The 24399-nt window shown below is 39.3% G+C and overlaps 1 protein-coding gene across 1 annotated transcript in view; it reads left to right on the top strand.

The window, feature by feature from the left end:
- LOC118809076 (heparan sulfate glucosamine 3-O-sulfotransferase 3A1-like) overlaps nucleotides 1-20589 on the top strand; it is a 52405-nt gene extending 31816 nt beyond the window's left edge. Inside the window, exon 2 of the mRNA XM_036572016.1 lies at nucleotides 16885-20589. Coding sequence (XP_036427909.1) covers nucleotides 16885-17506 — 622 coding nt within the window. The 3' untranslated portion in view covers nucleotides 17507-20589. The remainder of the gene's footprint in view (nucleotides 1-16884) is intronic.
- The last annotated feature ends 3810 nt before the right edge of the window (nucleotides 20590-24399 follow it).

The following is a 24399-nucleotide window of genomic DNA, read 5'->3' as shown; positions in this document are numbered from 1 at the left end:
TATCCAAAGGATTTTTTTTAAATCCACACTTAGTGGCTGTGATTTGCAAGAAGAAATGACAGACATCCCTCAAAAAGTAGGGCTTATTCTACAGCAGTGTCTATATGAATGCATGGAATGTTATACCACCCGGAAATCAAGACTAGTTGCTGATGTTCATTGAGTCCACTGAAGGCTTCGTGATACACACTTAGCATCAAAGATTCAATTGTTTCTTGGCTTGGACCAATGACTCTAGGAAATGTTGTCTATTGAGAAACTTGTTCAGTTACCATTTAAACATATTTTTACATTTTTTACTTTACTCTGTACAGATGCTTATATTAGATATTTCAGTAGGTCCAGAAGAGCACATGTGGGTCATTCCACACTGTTAGAAACAAAGGTTTTGTACAGGTACATTCTTGTTCATCAAGGTACAAACAATGTAAATGTTCCCTCAAAGGTACAACAGTGGTTTTAGGGTGTAATTGTGAACCTTAATAAGTTTTTTCCAGGTGAAAAGTACATATTTATATCTTTTCATAACCTAATGTTTTAAAATAGAACAATAAAATAAAAGCCTGGAGACGAGACGGGGTGTGTGGAGTCAACACAACAAAATTATAATATTATGGTACAATTATGTTTCCTGACTAAAGGTACTGAGATGTACCCTTGAGGGTTCCACCCCAGTGACAGTTTTTTACCTTTATTTTTGACAGTGTAGTGCTGGAGTGGTTTGCTTACCATAACATGCAAGACCACCTATAGCCTTGCATTTACATGTCAGCCAGAGTCTTTATATAAAGTTTTTACAGAAATACCAGCATAATATACGATGTCTGATAGATAAAAACTGTGCATAACTTGTTTGATCAGTTTAACTGTAACTGTTCACATTGTCCATGCCATGCTGTCAAACATATAGAACTAATTTCCAGGACAGGAATTAAGCCTAGTCCTGGGCTACAAAGCCTTCTGAATAGAGATTCTTGAAAGGAAAATGTAGTCTAGGACTAGAGCTAATACCTGTTTGGGAAACCAACACAGAATCCAGAACAGTGCAGCCGCATTCAAATTTCACTATTCTAACAAAAGACCACAAATAATCATTTCAAAGACAAAAAATAAAGGTGACCTTTTAAAAGATCATGTAACCAACCACAGACCTAACTTATTAACTTATTTAAGCTCAGTGCTGGCAGTTTTGTCCAGTTATTAGAGAAAGGAACCTGGAATTGGACAAATTTGGGCAGTTTTCCCTTCGTGGACCACACAGAATTTGCTCAAACGTCCAAATAAAACCAAACATGAATTTCCATAGGCAGCAGAGTCCAAAGTGAAGACAGCATTTCACATGATTGTTGTCGTGCCTCAGTCATTCTTCTTCTTCTTTTATTTTGGAATCACTTTAAACAGCACTGTTGTGGTCATATATGCCTAATCTGCTCTGAGACTTCAGCCCTAATATTTATACATCACAAGCTTCCTCAGCTTTACTCCGACCAGTAATATGTCCTACACACACGCACACTCACACAGACTGGAAATGCTCTCTCAATCAATGTCAGTATGCTAGAGACTGAGGCAAAAAGAAAAAAAAAGAGAAAAACATCTGAAGTGATGGCTTTTAAACGCAAGCGGAGGAGATGATTCACCCGAGAATAAAACGTTTTAGTGGAAATCAGCACAGCAGTTCACTGGAAAACAAAACCAGGCTCTGCATGGCCATCAGTCAATCACCAGTCAAACAGCAATTCACGTCTGCTTTAGGAAGTTCTCCCGACAAACATTTACAGAGCACTGGCTTTAACCTCTAGAAGGGTAGAACCCGTAATGTCATTTTCCTATACTATTTATATGTAGTTACGCAACTTATCACATAGTTATAAAACACAGCTTCTTTAATGTTACTAATGTCCACATCATATAAAAGTATAATGCGGTTATGTTTGTGATGTAATGTAAATATTTGTGCATTCTAACTTAAACGCACTTACTTTGCATTTGGTTTAGGTTCCATTGAGACACATTAAAGACTACTGCGCTTTTCAGTTTATTTTGATGTCAAGCTCTGATCAAAACATGGCAAAAATGCAATGAGTGTTTTTTCAGTAACAGTTTATTTGGATAGCCCACTTTAGATGCTTTGTAGATACTTCATTTACTTTCAAGTTACATTCAACTAAATATCTACTAAATTGACCAACCCAAAACCTAAACCCAACCCTCACCCTGGTCCTAGCCCTAACCCTGGTCCAATTCCTAACCCAACCACTGTTTAGAATCTACTGAGTTTCAACAGATAGTGTGTTAACAATTTGAACATCTGTAGATAATCTTTAGGGGACTATAGTGGACTGTCCAAATAAAGTAAGACACTTCTTTTTCCAACAAAATTGTACACAAGACAATAACTTCATCAAATTCAAATTATAATACATTATAAGATGCTCGGTTGCCTCTGTAGAAATGCGGTCACAGTAGCTTTTTGAGGTTCAAAGTTGTCAGTAAAATTACACTGATTTTAGTAGAAATTATCACCATCAAATATTTGAGAATTAAGGTTTTTGCAGCTCTGCAAACATAAGTTTGGTAAACTTCAACACACTTTGCTTTGGCTGTGATTGTCATTCTATGGCTGCACTGAAGATTGGAAGTGGAGGAAGTGTTACTTTTAGAAGTGTCTATATGTGACATTTTATCAGTGGGGGACCTTCATGGCTTTTAGACCTTCAGAGAAGAGTCATAGTGATCTTTTAATGGATGTTGTAGTAATGCTCTAATTTTATTAGTAAGCTTGGGTTGGAAATCTTTAAATGGAAAATTGCCTAATCAGGACTTTTTCCAGTCATATCTAGGAAGATATAACACAAGGTCTCCCACTGTTTAGGAATTCAGGCACTGGACTGAAACTCTTACACGTTAGATGAACCATAATAACCAGGAAGTGACAGAGGAATTAACCAGTCAAGTTAGAATTACAAAGGGTCGAACCAATTTCATGAGAAACAGGCCTCCTGGAAGTCCTTGAAAGATTACTGACTGTGAATGCGATCCAAAATCTAACAATGTTTCAGTGAGATGGAAAATAGCGGCAGCTCTATGGCAGTCACTGTGACTCTGTGGAGTCACTGTGAAACTGCAACCTGCCATGTAAGATATGTTATATGTCCAGTGCAATGCTTTATTTTAGTTTCAAGTTTTAAATGTGCTTGATCAATCTAGAACAGCCAAAGAATGTTAACGTGCACTTGCATTAGCTTAGTGCTAACATACTACTAATAATCCCAAGGGGTGCTAGCAGAAATTAGCATTGTCGTTAGATGAGTTCTCGTTCTCATTTTTGACATTTATGGCCTGAATTGAATGGCTAGTTCTAAGAGTCACTGTATTTTATTAAACTCTACCTGACCTGGCTGCAAATTAAAAAGCAGTCCGTCAGGAGGATTAACCCCTTACATGGCCAGGGCCCAAAGTTTTATTACACTCTTCTATAACCTAAGAATAGCTCAGCCAGTTTGCATTAAAGTCCCTGTAGTTACTGAATAATAAGCCTTAGTATATAATAAGTCTGGGATTTTAAGGGGTTAATTAGATTGTATAACTATCTTTATTTTTGTGTTTTTTCTTGGCTGTTTATGGTTGGGGCTAACCATATTCTGCTGTTTTCTCATTCTTACCACAATATTGCTAGCCACAACTAAAGAAGCTAAGTCACAACTACATTTTTTATCACCCTTCTTCTGGTCTTGCCTGGGTCATGCCAATTTTGCAAGTAGACATGAAACGCACATTTTTAGCATGACTGCGTTTTAGAGGTTAAAGCTGCTCACACATAATGGAGCCAGCCCCTGTCCGTTTCCTCCAAGATGCTGCTCACTGTGCTGCTATGGAGAGAAGTCTGGTCATTTTAAGTGAGGGCAGGAGCAGTGGAGGCCTAAGCTGACGTTTGAGAAATACAATACCTTGAAAATGAGTTTGGTATTAAGCTCTGAGTTTAGGTGTCTTATGTCTCTCACAAAGCTCTTGAGACCCTCCAAACTGACTTGGCAGAAACGAGAGTGTGAAAATGACAGAGGTAGCGAGAGAGAGAGAGAGAGAGAGAGAGAGAGAGAGAGAGAGAGAGAGAGAGAGAGAGAATAAAATGCTGTCTCTAAAGCTAATCCCGTCGTCGTACTTAATGCCACAGTCTCGGAGATTCTTCTCAAACTTCCAACTTGCAGCAGCTCAGAAACAAGTGGGTCAGAGTGATATTAAAAAGTAATGCGGGCGCCATGTTAGTGCACTCTCGCGCTTCTTACACTCAAACTGAAACCCCCAGATACTGCTGAGAAACACACACACATGCGCTTACAGTACATACACCAATTTGAATCCCAGAAAAAGGAGCTCTGACTACTGAGCAGTAACAAGGATTCCAATACAAACAGAAAACGGAAATCTGTTACTTGCTGTTTTAAGCATCACCGTTTTGTTGTGTGCTGCCTCTGGGGGTCCGGTTGAGGCCTCACTTTGGGGTCTTGGCATGATTGTTACTAAAGATACCTAGCCTACGTTATTTTCCACACCAATGATATTGTGCTGTCACTTAGCTAAAATAGAGTGGCTGAGTGAATGAAGATGAACTATGCATGTGTACACTGAGGGAGAGGAAAAACAGGCTCTCTGTTCAGCTGCACTCAGCTAACCTAACAGCCAATCCCACTACCTGCTACTTCTATCAGTATTACTGATACTGTTTTTTCTGTGTTATAAAACATCCACATATGGAGTTTCTCAGAAAAGGTTTGCCACTTGAAGCAGACCATTCAGTTACCTCATATGAGAATGTATCTGAGTCTCAGTTTGATTCTGATTAGCTGATGCACCTGTGAAACCCGCAGATGGGAAATTTTGTCATGTCTGCACTAAATATTTTTATGCACATTAAATGCAACAGAATTCAGAAATGACATACTGACCTGCCCTGTCTTTATAAATTGTTTGCAGCACTTATTTACTATTGCATAATCATTGTCGACTTGACACAGTTGCAATTCGATATCTCATCAAAATGATAACTCTAACTGCAGATTAGGTCATTACTTTTACATTTGAATTGCTGTTTCTAGACTTCACACGTCAAGTACATTAAAGTTAGTAAAATCACATCCAAATGAGGTAAGATGTGCTGCAAATTAATTAAAATGCTACAGTAAAATGTTTAATTTTTCCTTTGTGGATAGTTTGATCTACTCTGAACTGATACATGTTCTTCCTTTTTATGGAGTTTTGAAAATTGTGGTGTATTTATCCATTGCAACCCAGTATTTAGGTACTTTGCTACCACAATACCCTACTTAAGTGTTTCGTGTTTTCTAATGTGCATAGAAAATGCCTGCTCCTATTTGGTGTAGTAGCCACTCACTCAAATTTCACCTGCAGCTAGTTTAAAATCCCAGAATTACCACTTCCTCCAACATATTTTTCAGATGCTATATGGACTTCTACTTCTACAATGCAAACAGGCAAATTCTTAGGCTATAGAAGTGAGTAATAAAACTCAGACCCCCAATTGGACCATTTGGACCTTTGGACCCTGGCCATTTCAGATATTATAGGTTATTATAGAGGTTGCTGGAGAGTCTTCATTTCCCACTTCCATTTAGTTCCATACCTTTGACCAGAGGTCTTCAAATCTGGAAAGTGGATCTATAAGTCTTGGATTTGTAGTCACTGGTACAAATGTAGTCAGTGGTAGAAATGGCACTAAGCGGCCGATCGGTTATATCAACAGTTCAGTGAACTACCAGTGATTTCAAAGCCCATGGCCAGAAACTGAGTTCAGTGTTGACCTCTGCTGTAGACAATCAGACCTCTGCTGTAGAAAATCAGATTGTTTAACTTCTGAAAACACAAATTGTGTATAATGTCTTTTTTGCACACTTCTACAACAATGGCAATGAGGTAAAAAAGCCAAAATTGATCGATTAGACTATCCCTGGATTGGCTATTACACTGAACATTCGAATTAAATCAGGACATCCATAGAACCCAGTGTTAATTTTCCCTCTCCATTCCTCTCCTGGCTTCATCTTTTCTCCCACACACTCAGACAGAGTGAATAATTCAGACAGCAGGCCGCCGCAGCTTTATTTTTCCCTTCCTTATGCAATAAACTGGGGACTTGAGGAAGGCACTGGGAAAAGAGCCGCCAGGCTTAAAACACTGCTGAGAAATTTATAAGAACATACAGCAAAGCTAACTAAATACATTTTTACTAAATCACATGTTGGTAGTTGATATGGAAGAGGACAAAATGACAAAAAGGCAACTCCACATACAGTGGCAGAAAAAAATGCAGGGCTAGCATGTATTTTTATAGTACAGTCCTAAAATATTATTGTAATACTTCCAACAAATGTCGTGCTGGTGCAAACTTTATAGGGCAAGCTGTGGTAAAGATTTTCCTTCCAGTCTATAACTGCATAGACAAACAGACTATGCAGTTTAAGACATTAGTTTAAGTGAGAGGGAGGAAACATCCAACCCTTTCGTCATTAAAATGAAGCACGAATACTAAAGGAAGTGTTTTGGCAGAGATATTGTAAGACAGTGGTTAGAGATGGCGTCCCTATTTTTGCATTGCTTAATAATAAACAAAATAATAATAAAGAACTCAAAAGGACACTCAAAAAATGCTGAGTTAAAAACCATTTTGGTTACATCACTAACCCAGCAGTGAGCCACTATGTAACAGAACACATGCCGGATTATATGAAAAACCAGGGGTCGAATCCAAATGTTAAGAAGAGCCATTTTGTCCTTTCAATAAATATCAAACCACATTGGGAGCCACAACATTTTATATCCATTTTATAATTTTGGCTCTAAATATGTCTCAGTTTATGCTAATGTTCTAGTATAGGCTAAAAAATATAAATGAAAACACAGACTTACTTTGCTCTGCTTTAAGCTTTAGCTCAGCTATAGCTGCCTTTCTCGCATCTCCGGCAGGAAACTTTTCCTCAAAAGTAAAATAGCTACTTGTAAAATGTTTCTCAACATTTGATTTTTTACAAGGCTGAAGTCAGTTTCTCATTCGCCAGCTTCTTGTTCGAATGCTCCCATTCCATCTTAAATGTAACCGCTGCACCACTTAGGGTGGAACATGTGAACAAGAAGCGTGAATTAGCAGTTATAGGCTACATTAACTCCAGCGTTTAAAACCATTTATTGTTAAAACTGCAAAGGAGGATTATTTCATTTTTACCTATAAAAACTAATTCTGCTGTGGAGCCGCAACAGGGGAGTAAAAGAGCAGCATGCGGCTCTGGCATGCCAATCCCTGGAATAACCCAACAGGCTGGGTCCTAAAAGTTACCTTAAAATGTGGTTACTTTGACCCAGCACTGGGTAAATTTTAAGTCTTTTATTGGGTTACAGGGTACGTGTAACCTTTAGGGTACGTGGACCTGATAAAATGGACAGAGTGTAGATGCAAGCTAGGTATACTTAATAAAGTGGCAGTCATTTGGGGCTGAAGACACCAATTGATCTAATGTAATATTCTTGTCATCCATTATACAAATCTTCAGCTGCACACTGAAAGAGGCTGATTATGCAGCCATGGCATTTAGCTGTGGTTCTCAGCCTCATACAAAGAGACTTCTCTGGGTTCCTTTAATGTTTTGATGATATTTTAGAAGGTGAAATATCTGAAATCCTTGCAACTGTTCATTGTGGATTGTTGGGCCTCATTCACCAATATATCCTTAAGTATTTTCTTAAATTTGTTCTTGAGAAATGTCCAAAGAAGAAGTCTATATCAGATTCGTTACATGTTCTTAAACCTCTGAATTGTTTGCACCTTTGTGCTCTTGAGTGTGTGTAGATTCTGTTCTTACCTAAGAAAAAATCTCTGCATAAGAAGAAATTTCTTCTTAAACGTGGTGGTGAATGAGGCCTGTTGTTCGTTGTTTTTAAACTGTTGAATTATTTACTGATGCATTTTGGCAAAGTGGTGAACCTCGACCCATCCTTGCTTTTATGGTATAGAGGAAAAAAAAAATCAACACACACACATAAATGTGTACAATAAAGTTAAACAAACCCTACTGTTCCTGTGACTCTGGGGAACGTCATATTCAGAAGTAGCACAGGCAATGACACTGGTACAAGGAGTGCGTGGGTGTGTGTTTGCCATGTTGTCATTCACAGCCCTTTTGGTGAGTGAGTGGTATATTTATCATATCGATCACTGTAATCCTGTACATTTCTTTCTAAAGCAATTACATAAACACACACACAAACAGGCAGGGGGGTAGTGAGATGCAGTGTATGAGTCAGTCGCAGCATTGCGGGTTAACAGTGATTAGTGCTAACAGCCTCGGTCTGTTTCCAGACAGGTGAGTGGCCACAGAGCGACTGTCTCTGACAGAGTTATAAACAACACATGAGGTCAAACCACGCTTTTCCATACACAACACACACATGGACGCATTGATACTGTTCTAGTAAATCACAGCCTCACTGACCTCTGCTGGGGTTCACTGACCTGGAAAATGGCCATCGTAGAGTGGGGTCCATGGAGAGAGAAAGAGGGAGAGAGATGCCGGGTCGGCTCAGGCCTCAGCATAAATATTGAGCCAATTACTGGATTGTTATCTGCTCTGAATGCCAGTGCAGTGCAGTGGGGGATATTTATGCCTGCTTTAGCGCTCTACTGAGGGAAATGAATCAGGGCTTCCTGCACGGTGGATGGCCCTCTTGCCTTCTGTGATCTTGGTGCTCTCTTTCCTTTCGTGATTAGTGCTTGCATGATGTGTAGTGCCCTCTACTCTACCCTTAACATAATCCTTATTGCACATTAGTAAGCAGCAGATTTACGCGTCGATGATATTGATAATGTTGACTAATCGCTGTAACCCTAATTTACTGTACATTAGTAAGCAGCAGTCCAAAGCTCTGGCAAAAGGAAAGGTCCTATTGGTAGAATAGAGTGATGTTTCTTCTTATATCACACTTGTATAAAGGCAGCTTTACAGCTGACAATATTTTTACAGCTTAGATGCCATATGTGTGCTGTATATACAAGACGCATTGGCTGGGCATGTAAAGGTCTGGGGCTAAGCCTGGTTCACTGTAGACTTTTTTGGGATATCTTCCCCTATATTGTTTTAAATAACTTGTAAACTATGCAGTTCTTACTTTTCCATTTAATACAAGGGTTTGCACATCAACAATTCAGCATGTCTTACTAACAAAATCATAAAAAAAGGAAAAAGAAGAGTGAAAATGCTGAAAAAATGAAAACAGAGATGATTCCCCAACAATATCACTATTAAAGTCCTCTGCACATTTCCTCTCTCTCCACATCAACCACCTCTACACATCTTTTCAAGTGTTCTGCAGACACAGATCTATATATATATATATATATATATATATATATATATATATATATATATATATATATATATATAGTATCAATAGTTTTAATATATTGTGATTTTGTAGGATCAGTGAAGAATAAGACACTAGAGACATAGCTCTTTAAGTTAATGCTCTTTTATTGAACACAGCAGCAAGACAGGACTGCTGCTCAGCATTGCTGAAACAGCCAAAACAGCAGACAGGTCACTTCTATCCATACACTTTATTCTGAGGGTGAGCACTAACGCTACACAACCCCACAGCCCAGCACATGTTGAAGTTAACAACAGCAACAACAACTTATTTACATTTAAAGTCACTCTTACCACGACTGCAGAGCTTCCATGAGCCCATTTGTGTGGCTGCTCTGCATGGCTACATCTTCCACGCATTCCTGGCCACGTGAGCCAGTAGTGGGCCACTAAGATATCTTAAATGCTATTAGATTAGTTTAGATTCAACTTTGTCATTGTGCAGAGTACAGGTACAGAACCAATGAAATGCAGTTAGCATCTAATCAGAAGTACAAAATACAGTATTAATTATATGATTAATACTGACTATGATTCAGCAAAACTTGTCTTGTCCAAAACCTAACAAGAAACAGTCTTTTAAATATAAAATATGTGATGTTTCACACCAGTGGATAACTTCTCAACTATTGAAAGCTACCAGAAGAAAAAAAGGCAGGGCATGATGTACAACTAACAGCAGCTATCAGTAGATCCCAGAGGAGATGGCAATGGTGAAAGTCAAATGTCACTGATGACCCTTCAAAGTGATCCTTTGACCAAACTGAAAAATGGAACCATCACTACACCTGTTGTAAACATGCTCTACTTGCAACCTACAGCAGTGCCGCAGTAGTCTAGAGTGAGATTTTCCAGTTTAAAAACTAGGAAATCCAATTCTGATGATGCATCTTGAAGGTGGGAGGAACTTCTGAAAAACAACAACTACTACAACCGCTAATGTTGCTTAAACTGCAGTTACTTAAACTGTACAATTGTGTTAATTGACTTTAAATCATGTTTACAATGGAGAGAATGTATTATTTGATGGACAGAAATGATTTATCAGTTGAGCTAAAGATTCAACACCAGCTAAAAGCTAAAGTGAGCTATCTATCTATACATCTTACCTCAGTGGGCACCTTTTCTGTGGCTCAAAAGGTAAAATCTATGGTCAATTTTCTGCTGTAAAAAGATAGAACTGGCGATTGAGGTAAGAGTTACATTATGCAAGCTTTGTTGTATTTATTAGCCTATAGATCAGTGGCTAGGCTAGCAGCTTTTGGATTGATTTTGGATAACTGTATGTCAGACCTCCACCTGAACCCAGTTTCATAGCTCCGGCTTTCATAGCCGCTGCCTGGCCAAACACAGGAGGGTGCGCTGGGAGTCGTAGTCCAGCCCTGTAAAGAAGACATGAAAGGCTCGCCGGGAAGGGCAGTAAATCTCCTGTGCTTGGAAGCCAAAGTCCTTCATCTGTTACATCACCTACACCACCAATAAAGCTCAGCTAGAAAAAGCAGCGGTGTCTGTTGCCAGGGGGACTGCAGGAAAACACTCTTTCATCAGCGCTCTTGGTTTTACTGAGCTCTTCAGAGCCGTAACTCGGTATCCCTTCTGAGTCCGTCCATCAGCAGTCTTCTAGCTCTCTTTTTCAGGTTTTATTCCTCTTCCTCGCCCCTCCTCCTCTCTCTCACTCGCTTGCTGCCTCTCCTCGAGCCTTGTCACTGTAGGATTTTCATGCGCTGAAGAGTTTATTTAACTTTCAAATCCTTTGCAGCATGGAATATCATTCTCTCTCTCCCTCTTCCTCTGAAAAATAGGTTAATTCACCAGCCGTTTCAGATATTGCCCCATGAATGGAGAATGGAGAAGCATATATCTAGCACAGTTGTGGTAAATGCATGAAATACGCAAATCAGTTTTTTAATGAAATGTAACAAAAAATGTCCCAAAGAATGCAAAAATATATATGCAAATTTTCTGAGAATGTTTGTTGAAATTGAAATGCAAGAAAATATGATCATGTTGCTTTTTCTGATCTCTATTCAAGGCTATAGACCGAGGAACTGTTCTGGTCCTGGTCATCTCTTGGTATTAGTAAAAGGTATTTTTTAGGATATTCTTGAGTGCTTTGCTGCCTGCTTTGCTGCCAGTCATCACTGGATCATCACTTGCTTCTATAACAAACAGAAATGAAAAGAAACAACACTTTTAATGTAGAAAACAATGTTGAGCCTATATAGGGCTTCAATGTTCTATATAGGGCTTCTACAGTCCTGGGTAAGGTAGCTGTGCCCTGTGAGGTTTATTGTAAAGTCTGTGCGAAGTTGTTTAGGGATGAAACTTTGCTCAGATTCCCCATTGCACCTTGAGGTTCCTGACAACACAATAGCAGTGGTGCATTGACCGGCAACAAACAAGATGGTCCTTATTAAATATGAAAAGCTACTTTTGATCTGCCTCATGTCTATTTCATAAAGGGGATAATGTGGTGTGTTTTTGGCTTGGTGGGTGGTTGTCCCCATTGGCCCGATGGCCCGAAGTATACAGTGCTACATCAGCGCTTCTTCGACAGGAGGTCAGGTCCACCTGGACAACGGTCCTTTGCCCATCAATAATTTGTTGTGAGCTCAACATGGTCATTGCACTCAGATGGTGCAATGGAAAAGTTTCTTGTACTAGCAAACTTATGACGATCGCGCAATGACATCTGCAGCATTGCACCAAATATTGCTTCCTAGTTGGTGTCCAGTTTGGAAACTTGTTTAGAAACAGACTCAAGTGGTTTACTGTTGAAATGTGTAATCAAGGTTGGTTTCCTAATAATAAAAGTTGGGCTTTTAGCAAGATTGAAAAATAGGGCCCTCTTTATTGTGGCTTGGATCGGAGCTCTGAATCATCATCAGTGTTTACACGACGTACATCCTGTGGAATCTCTGACTTCAAATCTGGGATTTCCGTCCTTCACAGAGCTGCTGAGCTCAAACCGAAACCAACCCATTGGCCTTTGAGGTGATGGGCTAGAGGTAATGTGAGAAGAAGGGAGACTTGTTCTTGCTCTCTCTCTCTCTCTCTCTCTTCTTCTTCTCCTCTCTTTCTCTCCCTCTCTCTCTCTCTCTCTGCACTGATACACACTGCGTGAAGCCATAGTAAGCTCTAGCTCCATCTCTGAGCTCCATTGTCTGAACATGACAAACTGCTGTAGCTGTCGTTCCTCACTATTACTGCATCCTTTTGCTCCTGAGCCAAACAAACCTGACGAGCAGAGGAGGGTTTTTACCATGATCTGATCATAGAAGCACCCATTACATCACCACTGTGAAGAAGTATAGCAGTGAAAAAATACAACATGACCAAGGCTTGGGTTAGTTTTACCTAAGAACCAAGAAACAAGAACCCTGAACTTGGAGTACCACCACCCTGAACAGATTCAATCTTTTCCCTGCTTTAACATGCTTTTTTAAGAAGCTTATCAGGACCCTCCTCTTGAGTGAGCACTGGGTCATTTGATTCGATTACACTCACATTAGGGGTTCCATTAGTCTCTCAGGGCCAGATGTGATCTCGTAATGAGAATGCACATCTGGGAACAACTTCTTAAACTGTTGGTGCTGTATTGTGGTGAAATCTGCCACTAACGAGGGAATACCTCCTTTAAAACCCACCCAAATTCCTTTAGTCCATGCTCTTTTGATGTCCAGAGTACAACTGATAGCACAAGCCAAAGAAGCTAGTTAATAAACCACTATCATTAGCTAATGGAACAGTTTTTTCAAGAGCTAATGTTCATTATTACATAATATAGTAATGCTTATTTTATGTAATGGTGCACATTTGGGGGAACTTTTCAACCATGCTAACTTATGTTTTACATTAGACAATGTTAACAAGCACACCATCGCCCCTGCTTTGAGTTTGCTCTCACCATAATAATGTTTCCCACCAATATTTCGCCAAAAATGTCTCATTGTTGTCCCCCAGACATTCTTGGTATGATATTATGCATAAACTTGTTGCCTGTGGTGTCACCTGTTGGTATGACATATATCCAGTTGTAGGCTGATTTCCAATGTTTTTGCAACAAAAACAAACTCATGTTGAATAAAGTTGTTCACCGGTTGACAAATGAGCAAGAATATCTCATGTCCTCCTTACCAACAGTTTCAAACTAATTTCAGCATTTAATTTGAAAAATGATCATTTCCCATTGGACAATGCACAGAAGTTTGGACATGAAATGCAAGGTTCTGATGCAGTTTTTGCAGGCATTAGATGGTCTGTGTGTCTCTGAGGGTAGATTAAGGCACTAAAATTCTTTGGCAATGCATATCTTCCTCTAAATTCATCATCTGCTGCTAGCCCTTAGTGACATATTACTAATAAATACTTTTTGCTCTTTTTGAAACGTGGTAATGTGGAATGACAAGTCAACTAGAAACAAAATAAGTCATATGAACCCCAGGCTTATATGCTTTCAATCTGATTTACAATTTACTATGACTTGCATTGACTTCCTGTGCCTTTTTGACTTGCACTGGAGGTTGATTTCTTAGACCATGCAACTGTCTGAATCATTGCTGAATTGTCAACAGAATCTTGTAGCAATTGCATTAAATTTGGCTCATCATACCTTCATAGCTGAATAATATTTGCCTCACTTAAAAGTTCCTTCGGAAAACAGAATCAGCCAAATTAATAAATGTGAATATAAACAAACTCATTTTAAGTTCAGTGGGAATCAGGTGTGTTAGAATACAGAAAACAGCTAAATTTACAAGGCAGCAAAACTTTAGGGCAAAACTCTAGGACCATGATTGGGAACCATGGCTTAGGACATTAGTTGTGTATTAGGTTACGCTTGTATACAGACTAAAGCCAGGATTGCACTTTAGATTAACACAATATTTCAAAGCAAAACTTTTTTTTTGGACAAAAAAAAAAACACAGTAGTTTGAGTTCGTACAGTGCAGTGTGTTTGCAGATTGGAACTCCTAATCAATGCTTTCTAAGGTTCTAAAACCCCCCAAACTCCCCCGACTGCAATTGGTCCACATGTCACGTGTGCATGTGTCACTGAATAGAGCAGGCCTCCAAGGCATTACTTGGATCTAGCAGTTCTTTTTCAGTGTACTTACAACACGTTTGATAGTAGAGTGTTTTCGTTTAGTTCTTTTGTCATTTGAAGTAAATTGCCAGCATAAAAATGATTTTCAGTGGAAACCCACCACTGACAGCGGAAAAAAGTCAAAGACTAGATTGACGCTGTGTCCTGAACTGGCCCTAAAAGCCCAAATGAGGTAACTTGTCAGAGCCTGTGTTTTAGCAATGTTTTATTTAGCATTTCAACAGATGATGAAAAACTGTTTGTTATGTGTCACATTACTGCATCCCTCTAAAAGCCAGTCTGTTTAAAACATTGTAGGACAAAAACTTCCCCACCTCCCTCTCTCTTTTGCTCATTCAGCAGCTTGAGTGTTCATCCGAGCATAACCATCTACCAGCCCAGCTGTGCTGCAGATAAACTCTAGCCGTTGCACTCGGAAAACTCGCTACACACGCACTTTGCTGAAGGTCTGGGTTGTGTGGTGGCATGTGCCCAGCAGTCACATGGTCAGAAAGAGCAGCAGATGAAAGAGGAGCTCTTCGTTTAGACCAGAGGGCCTCGATGAAGCCTTTGACCCCAAACTGCTAATGCTGTTACGGTCTGTAAACTGTGCCTGCCACGGGGGGCGAGAAAGGCCATTTTGTCAGGCCCTAAGCCCCCTGCTTAGTGGAAAGGGATGAATAATTGAGGGTCTGGATTCTGTACTTGGGCTTTAAACTGGAAATTCTTGCAGTTCCCTAAATGGTGGAGGAGAGGAAGGTTATAAATCATTAACATACTGCTTTTTACCCACTTTTGTTCAGGTCACTGTCCTGGAGGGCAGCGGAGATAGAGGAAGAGAATGAGGGAGTGAGTGGAAGAGGCTGATGTGAGTGTGAAAATGAGTGGATGGGGGAGCAGACTGAGAGATTTGAAGGAGGCGGGGGGCTAAGTGTCATAGACTAATAGATTAGCCTCTTTTTTTCTGTTTCTTTAAGAACCTCCCAGGTCAAGCTAAAAGTTGGAGAAAGCCACAAGCCAAATATTATTCCTGCTCCCTCTGGCCAGTGGGAGGTTTTGCTGCTTTTGATGGATTCTCCAATGTGTGGACATTTCTCATGACCGACTTTCTTTTCTTACTAATGCTAAGGAGCTACCACAACAACATCGGCTTCACGCTGTGATCTCTTCTCTACACTTTCACTCTACTGTGAAGCCCAGCTATTTATTTTCAAGCAGACATCATAGTTTTGTAAAGCAATATGGCTAAAAATTATATTTACCCAGTGCTACTGTGAAGGAATCTGGCAGTCATGTATACTTTGGACTTCAGAAGCTTTGAGAGGCAGCTTTGGTGATGTTTACATGAAGTTTGAAAGAGCAGTCTGAGTGTAAGGAGATACTAGTTGTGTCTGAGGTCTTGTGGTGATAAAATAATTAGAAGTGTTTGTAAAGTGCTTTGTAAAGATGTATTTCTGTCCCATAGGAGCTTTACAGGCTCTTTCGTTTACAACTTGGCCAACGTCTGCTTAGAAAGTCTGTAAGTCAGTGTCTGACTGCATTTGTTTCACTTTCCACAAACTGATCGCTTCAATGGTCATTGCCAGCTCTCCAGTAGTCATCTGATAGTTCAAGTTGTGAAATGTTTGTGGATGGAATCAATGTTTTGAAAATGCTAACTGTCATTTACTGTCAGATGTAGTTTTCTGTATTGCAAAATCTGGAAATTTATCATTGTCAAAACTTGGCACTTTGTACTGTTTGTTAGATCCATTGCTTCCTGTGTTGGATTGGTTAACCAAAAGGCTATTATTATATTATTATTATTATTTTTTTATTTATATATATATATATATATATATATATATATATATATATATATAGCTTGAAAATGTGCCGCTATACATGCCAAGTGGTTATGATGTGGGCAAGGCAGATGTCTGTCTGTCTCTAGAGAGTGTGTTAGGTTTCATTGGTCAATGAGGCCAAGAACTTTTTACTTTAACTGGAAGAGGTCATTTGGCTTACACGCAAAATGACCAATGATTGTTTTTGTGTGGCAGGCGATTGGCCAGTGCTTCAGCAAACTATAGTATACAATGCTCAGCAGCCACTGGGCAATGCTGTGTTGGTAACATCAGAGAAAGTGCTGGAAATTGTTTGTAGCCTTTATAGTCAGACCGTCAGTCGGATTTTGCCAAGTCTGCTTCTCGTCAGATAAAGAAGTGTGGACAAACAAAGAGACTGTAACTGGCAAGATTCTGATGCTTGTGATCATCTTAATTTATAATATACATTATGAGCAGAGAACTTGGGGCTGATACTTGCATCTTTCTGATCTTAAAATTAATGGTAATAATAAGCTTCTTGATTTTTGCTTTTTCTAAGAGACCTGATGCCCAAGACCTTGGAGGGTCAGATTACCATGGAGAAAACCCCCAGCTACTTTGTGACCCGTGAGGCTCCAGCCCGGATATATGCCATGTCCCGGGACACTAAGCTGATTGTGGTGGTGAGGGATCCCGTCACTCGGGCCATCTCAGACTACACCCAGACGCTGTCCAAGAAGCCGGACATTCCCTCCTTTGAAAGCCTGACCTTCAAAAACAGGACTACGGGTCTGATCGACACCTCGTGGAGCGCCATCCAGATCGGCATCTACGCCAAGCATCTGGACAACTGGCTGCAGTACTTTCCCATGCGTCAGATTCTGTTCGTGAGTGGAGAGCGGCTGATCAGCGATCCGGCCGGAGAGCTGGGCCGCGTGCAGGACTTCCTGGGGCTCAAAAGGATCATCACAGACAAACACTTCTACTTCAACCAGACCAAGGGCTTCCCCTGCCTCAAGAAGGCCGAGGGAAGCAGCAAACCCCACTGCCTGGGCAAAACCAAAGGGCGGACTCACCCCAACATTGACCCTGAGGTAGTACAGAGGCTCAGAGACTTCTACAGGCCCTTCAACATGAAGTTCTACCAGATGACTGGGAGGGTATTCGGCTGGGATGACTGACTAAGGAAATGGTTCAAGGAAAGACCATACACTGTGAGATATGTTTGTAGTCACACTTTTAGCAGGAGAACTACACTAATGCAGGGGGAATTAAGGTCCTTTAAGTGTTCATCAATCTCACCAGCAACAGAGACATGCTGTGCTTCATTCTGACAAATACCTGCCACCTCACTATCCAGATCTGATAATACAGACAATGCTAGGAACTCACTGGAGTCCTGGAGGGCCCAAACACTGCACATTTACTGTTTACCCTGCTCTACCACAGCTTATTTAACTCAATAATGGTGTTTTGATTTACATATTTATTGGGCATTTATTGGATTTGGCAGATGCTCTGATGCATAGTGACATGAATTACTGTCATTTCTTCTTATGCTAGTCTAAAGGTACTAAAAGGTATCAAGGTACTACCAGAGAGTGCAAATATATCAGCATAGGGGTGCTCAATCCTGGTACTGGAGATCTACCACCCTGGAGAGTTCAGGTTCAACCCATCTGGCTCTATTGTTTAGATCCCCCTGTAGGCATTCATTACCTGGATCAGGTATGTTAGGCTACACTTGAAGATAAACTCTGCATGTTGGTAGATCTCCAGGATCAGGATTGGGCACCCCTGTATTAGCATATCATTGCTATTATACTCTCTATAAAATAAAGGTCCCATGAATGGTTCTTTGTGCCGGGACACAGAAGAACCACTTTTGGTTCCCTATAAAAGCTATTAAAGGCTGGATTTCCATTCAAATGTTTCATAAATGTTACATGCATTTATGAAATTTAGGCAGAAAAAAAGCAAATTAAGTTGTGTTTCCATCTACTACAATCCATCTACTACAAAACAAACTTTAGATGATATAGGCTACCATGATTAGGGGCTGCCTGAAGAATAAGCCATTTGCCATCATTTTATGATTGTTTACAGCTCAGAGACAATGGGCAGGGTGAGCAATGGCCCACTGAACGAAGGCTAGTATTGCCATTGCTATTCTGACAATGTCCACTTTACATCTATGAATGCAAACGCACCAGACAATTCTGGGAGAATGTTGTACAAAGCAACTTTTCCAGTGAGCTTTGGATTAGGCATTTCAGAATGCTTAAAGCGACCTTCAAAAAAAGCTATGCACCACGATCGGACCATCCGAAGGGCCAATCATTTCTTACTTATGGCTTGATATGTCATTGTTTATTCAAAAAACCCTTTCCATCGCTATTTTTTGCATTTCGGCTTTAGCAGTATTCTAACTTTTCTACCTCGTCCTAGCATAAAACTCTTTTTGCGATATTTGGGTGTTTTGGTTTTTTTTTTTCAAAATTTTGGGCTTTGTCCATTTAGGGTTTTTTTGCACATTTTACAAAGTTCACAAAGACTGGTGGATGGAAAACCTACTAATAAATTGTTCTTTGGAGAACCATTTTTAAAAATGAGATATGACTGTGACAAATTTTAAAAAGCCTACACATAATGTTTCTAGGAAGAACCCTTAAAAGGTTATAAGACCTTTACATTATGTAAACCTTTACAAAGCTCTTCCCACTCAAGTTCTTTGCGAGTGGCCACCAAAAGTAGTTCTGCTATGGCATCACCTAAAGAACACTGTGGCTTTGTTTTTTTAGAGTGTAAGAAAATTTGACCCTCAAATAATTTACAGCTTTTTCCGCTACATATTGTTAATATCTCGATGAATGGGCCAATAGAAATTATCCAAAATCACCTGGAATAAAATCTCTTTATATTTATGTATATTAAAATTGCAAACTTTTTTTTCTGCTGGAAAGTTACCATTTTGCCACCGAACGCCACCCACCCACCACCCCTAGGTTAAATGCTGTATGTTGTAAGTTAGTGGTAGAAGAGGTGAGCCAGTAACTGGAAAGTTGGGGGTTCAAATCCCAGAACTAATGGGGTTAAATATCTGGTTGTACCCTTGGGCAAGCCACTTAACCCCTACTGCTCCCTCAGGCGGCACTGCCCTCCAGGCAACACTGTGCTGCTCTCACTGTGCACATAGATGGACAGCAAATTTCCTTTTGTAGGATCAATAAAGTACATAACATGCATAAAGCAAGAAGAACAGTAATGCTGCAGTGTGTGGACATCCAGGACCGGAGCTGGACACTTACTCTAACACGCTGCAAAGGAGGTATGGGAATAACCGAGAGACTGGACCTATCAGAACATTGTGAGACACAGTTATAGAATATTTCAAAAGGAACTATGCATCAAATCTCGGTGGGTTATGAACTATGAAACCTCCACTGCAAATCTGATGAGTGCAGTTTGGCCATATTTTAAGAAGGACTATCAAGCTGCTTGTACAGGTTTGCAACTTTTTAAAAGAAAAGATGAAAAGAAATTATTTTTTAAAAGTTATTTATTTAAGAAGAATGATGTACACATATATAGTGTAGCTATTTTAAATAACCTTCACTGAGATCTCTCCTCATCTGTATGTATTTTATACCTTATAACTGTCTTTTTCTAACCATTTATTTCTGTAGGTATTTAGTTGTGCCACCTTGCATTGTAGTTTTCACTATTCTTTTTTCTCCTCTGGCATTCTAGTCACTTTTGAGTTGTTTCTTATGCCAGTTACCATATTTCTTTTACAGCTAGTGCAGTTTGAGAAATAGAAGCATGACAGAAGCTCAGTTTTCAGAGTCATTCAGCTGAACACGGTGGATGTTACTGTCCCAGTCTGTCTTCACGTCTCCCTCTGAGGGCCTGAGTTGCGCAGAACAAAACCACTTGTGTGACTGATGTTGTTTCTATTGTATTATTTTGAATTGTGTCAAGCTTTCAAGAGCCTGTTTTTTATCGCTGCTGTGTGAATCATGTCTGGATGTGTATGTATCTGTTTGTGTGTGTGTATCTATTTGCAGCCTTTTCAATAGCAGTTTCAAGACAGCAATGCAACTTTCTTTCACTGCAATACTTTCAGTCATATGATACTTTTTCTTTTTTCTTTGTTTAATTTAAACCCTTTTTTTTTATAAAGCACACTTTTAATAAAATGAAATTATGTTTATGAATAACAAGAACCAGAAAACAATCATTTTTCTTTCACAGATGTTGCTTTAATACAAAAATAGTGAAGTTCGTCTTAATTTGTGGAAAGTGCCTTCAGTACAATGAATTCTATGAACATAAGATTGAGATTTATTGACTTTATTAAAACTAGAAAATCTAATTCTTGAAAGGTCAATAGCTGATTCACTTTGGTTAGCCAAATGATTATTGATCGCTTTCCACTTTGCATGTACATGGGTTCATTCTTGAGTGGCTGTCTGTGTTTCTGTCTGTCTGTCTGTCTATTTGTCTATCTATCCATCCATCCATCTATTTTTTCAGTATCATTTTCAGTCTTTCAAAAAATCAGCAAGAATACTTTTCCGAAGTTCAGTCTTGTTCAGAAGAAAGTTCAGAAGTTGGCTGCATTCTTGTTTCTCACAATCCAAGTAATCTCAAACACATATGATTTTGGAGAAGTTGGGGGTTCAGCTCTGTCTAGTTTCAGTGTTCAACGGAAAATGTCTGTGATTTAGAACAAATTTGATTCTTTTTGTCTGTCTTCTTTTCTCCCCGAGGGCTTTTTGACAGCTACACATCCTTTCAGACCCATAGTATTGAGTTGTCTTCTCACAGTGGAAGAAGAATGGACAGAAACACCTGTGGATGCTTTCAGATCTGGAGCAGGAGTGAAGCTTGATTTTCTTTTAGGAAGCTTTAAGTACACTGTTAGAAATAAAGGTTCATCAAGATATAAAGTATGTAAATGTTGCCTCAAACATACAACAGTGGTTTTAAGGTCCAACTGTGTACCTTAAATCATTTTTCCTAGATGAAAGGTACGTATTTGTACCTTTTCATAACCTAAAGTTTTAAAACAGAGCAATAAAATAAAAAAGCCTGGAGACGAGACGGGGTGTGTGGAGTCAACACAACTTAGAAAATATAATTTCAATGGATTGTGGTACAGTTATCTTCCCTGACTAAAGGTACTGAGATGCACCCTTGAGGGTACCACCCTAGTGACAAGAGGGGTACTGCCCCAATGGCAGTTTCATGCCTTTTTTTCTGCGAGCGTATTGTTTATCTCATGGTAACATATGTTTGTTTGTGTCTCTGACTATATAACATATAGCATATAGTTATATAACATATAACTAGTTGTGTCCATCTGAAAGACAGACCCAGCAGTGTCCTCTTCCTGCTCTTCTTGCTTCTTGCTTTTGATGGCAGCATCCTGCAGTCACTTCTTTAGCAGTGCTGCTAGTGTTGTTAGTAACCCATAAACAGTGCATGTATTATGACTGCAGGCTCTGAAAGCTCTGAGCGGAAGCGTAGAGCATCACATTAGACTGCAGCCCATCCCTCTGCATTAATCCCCCACTCCAAAGGCCTGGACAGAGTCCTATCTCCCCCACTCCACCTTCTCTCACTGTCTCTGCTTATCTCCCCCTCTTCTCTCTGCCAGGCAGCTACGGAGGCCTCCAGAGGACTCCACACAACGCTTCTCATTGGAGAGCTCATTTTTCCAGGCCTGAGTGTGTCCCTGTCGAGGGTTTGGGTTATAGGTAGTGAAAAGGCTAATTTGGCCGAGTTTGAGTTTGCTGTCTTTTTTGCCTGGATGCTAAGAAAGGGCAGACTGTGGTTGGGGGGATACTGGGGGGAGATGGGCTTTTTGGATGGCCCAAAAAGTGCTGGCAACCTCAGTTACTGCTCGAGGGAAGTCACATTTGTTGTTTGTTTTAAGGGAACAACTCGGTAAAAAAAATCTAAATTTACCTCAAATGTAGTCACTCAGCCAAGATGTGTTTGTGCTCAACTTTTGCTTCTTTAGTTTTGTGTTGGAGGCAAACCAACACTATCACAGAAGTTTGCTGTTCAAAAGTTTGAAATCGATGTTTTTAAGAATATGAAACCAACTTGGTTGCAGAAATGTATACAGTGTTTCTATTATACTATCCCGGTGTAACAGATTTCACATAACTAAGGAAGATGTAAAAATGAAAAATTCTTAAATGTGTCCAGAATGATGAACAGTTCTGTAGATCTAAAATAACTGAGAAAGCTGTGTAGCATCGAGAATGAAGTTAAAATAAAATTAATGTGGAAACCAAATTAATTATATCGTTTTTGTTTTGTCTAGATTGCTTCCTGCTTGGCTTTTGTTTTAAATAAATCCTCGGTCTGGTGTTACAGCATATATGTAAATAGGCAAATACAGTATGTTATTTACAACACATTTTATAACTTCTTGTTCACAGAATACTTGAAATAATGAAAAAAAAACATTTAAAAAATATCTTTGGGCAAATAGTTTGTAAAAATTCAATCCACATTGTATATAACAATAATTGTTAACATGGCACATGATTCCATATGTTTGAACGGTAGTGTACGAATTAACAAGTAACAGAAGCTTATAACTCACCAATTAGCACCAAGGAAACTACATACCTGAATTATCATGCACTTCACAAACATACAGACTAAATTCCAGCTCTGGGGTCTGAGGGCATTTTCTTAATTTTTGCAGATATTCTTAAATTTGCCTTTAAAGGCACTTGCATATGATTCATTCACATGAGTAAAGTTATGTTTTTACAGGTGATATTAAGAATTTCTAAAACCAGATTTAATATTTTCAAATTTCGGGCCCAAATATCTCTTTACCCAGTGCACACATTGTTTGGTGCTTGAAATGTGTTTACCAAACTGTTAGGTTCATAAAAGTAGTGGACTGTATGAATGAAAAAGTAGATAAATGTTATCCTCATCGCTATTCTCCAAAACCGCTGCAGCGACTTCAGTGGCTGGTTTTCACAGTGGCTCATAATTCCCGAAGTAAGTCAAATACGAAACGAAAGGGCAACTGTACAGGAACTGTTTGAATTATATTTCTGCGTGGTATGAGCAAAGACTTGAATAGAAACACAGAGAAACCCCAGGGGGTTAGAGATGGCGGGTAGTAGTTTTAACTCTTACTATTGCTGGAAAAAATGCTTGGCCCACTGGTAAATGATTATATTCTTTTTTTGTTTGTTTTTTTTTCGCTCAAGAACATCTGAAACACTTTCCTCCAAATGCTAGTGGGACAGTTAAGCGCAAATTTAGGTTAACAAAAAAAATTAACATTTTTCTAAAATTAGGAAAGGAATCCTCACATGGATATACAGTTTCAGCTTTCAACTTCAAGATGGCAGCTACAGTCATTTTATTCATACAGAACAGTATGAATAAATATAAATATGACTTAAAGCTGCTGTAAAATTTAAAGTAACATTAGATAGTCAGGTGATAAAAAAAAAAAAAATACATTCTTAAATATGGTGCCTTGCATGTCACCCCATAAAGCCTAAAATAATTTTGGATAATATCATATGTCTCTGTGTATTAACATCTCACACGTGCTCTGGGGTTTCCAGTAGCCTAGTGGAGCGAGAGGTAGGCCAGCAACTGGAAGGTTTTGTGTTCAAATCTCAGGATTGACTGGGTACCTGGTTGTGCCCTTTGGCAAAGGCATTTAGCCCTCTTTTGCTGTGCTGCTCCCAGACTGAGCATACTCATGCAGCAAAAGGACAAATTTCCTTTGTAGGATCAATAAAGCACATAAAAAAGCTTTGTCTTGATGTTTAGGTTTCAAAGTCATATCAAAGTTATATAAAGCATTATATCAATGAAGTTGTGATGACAGCAGTAGATAATTCACTCACATCCTTGAAATACATGTCCTTCACCAAGTTTTGACTCTCTGTAAATACCCTTTGAGGGAAGTGGTCCGAAGCACAATCAATGTTACAAAATGTTCTTCTGCACATTGGATGCAATTACGCATTTCCACCAGAGAGGTCTCCACATCCCCAAATATTACATAGTGTAGCCT

The sequence above is a fragment of the Colossoma macropomum genome, unplaced genomic scaffold, assembly GCF_904425465.1.
Source record: "Colossoma macropomum unplaced genomic scaffold, Colossoma_macropomum, whole genome shotgun sequence".
Classification (NCBI taxonomy): Eukaryota; Metazoa; Chordata; class Actinopteri; order Characiformes; family Serrasalmidae; genus Colossoma; species Colossoma macropomum.
The sequence above is the reverse complement of the archived record's forward strand: the minus strand, read 5'-3'. Positions and strand labels throughout refer to the sequence as shown.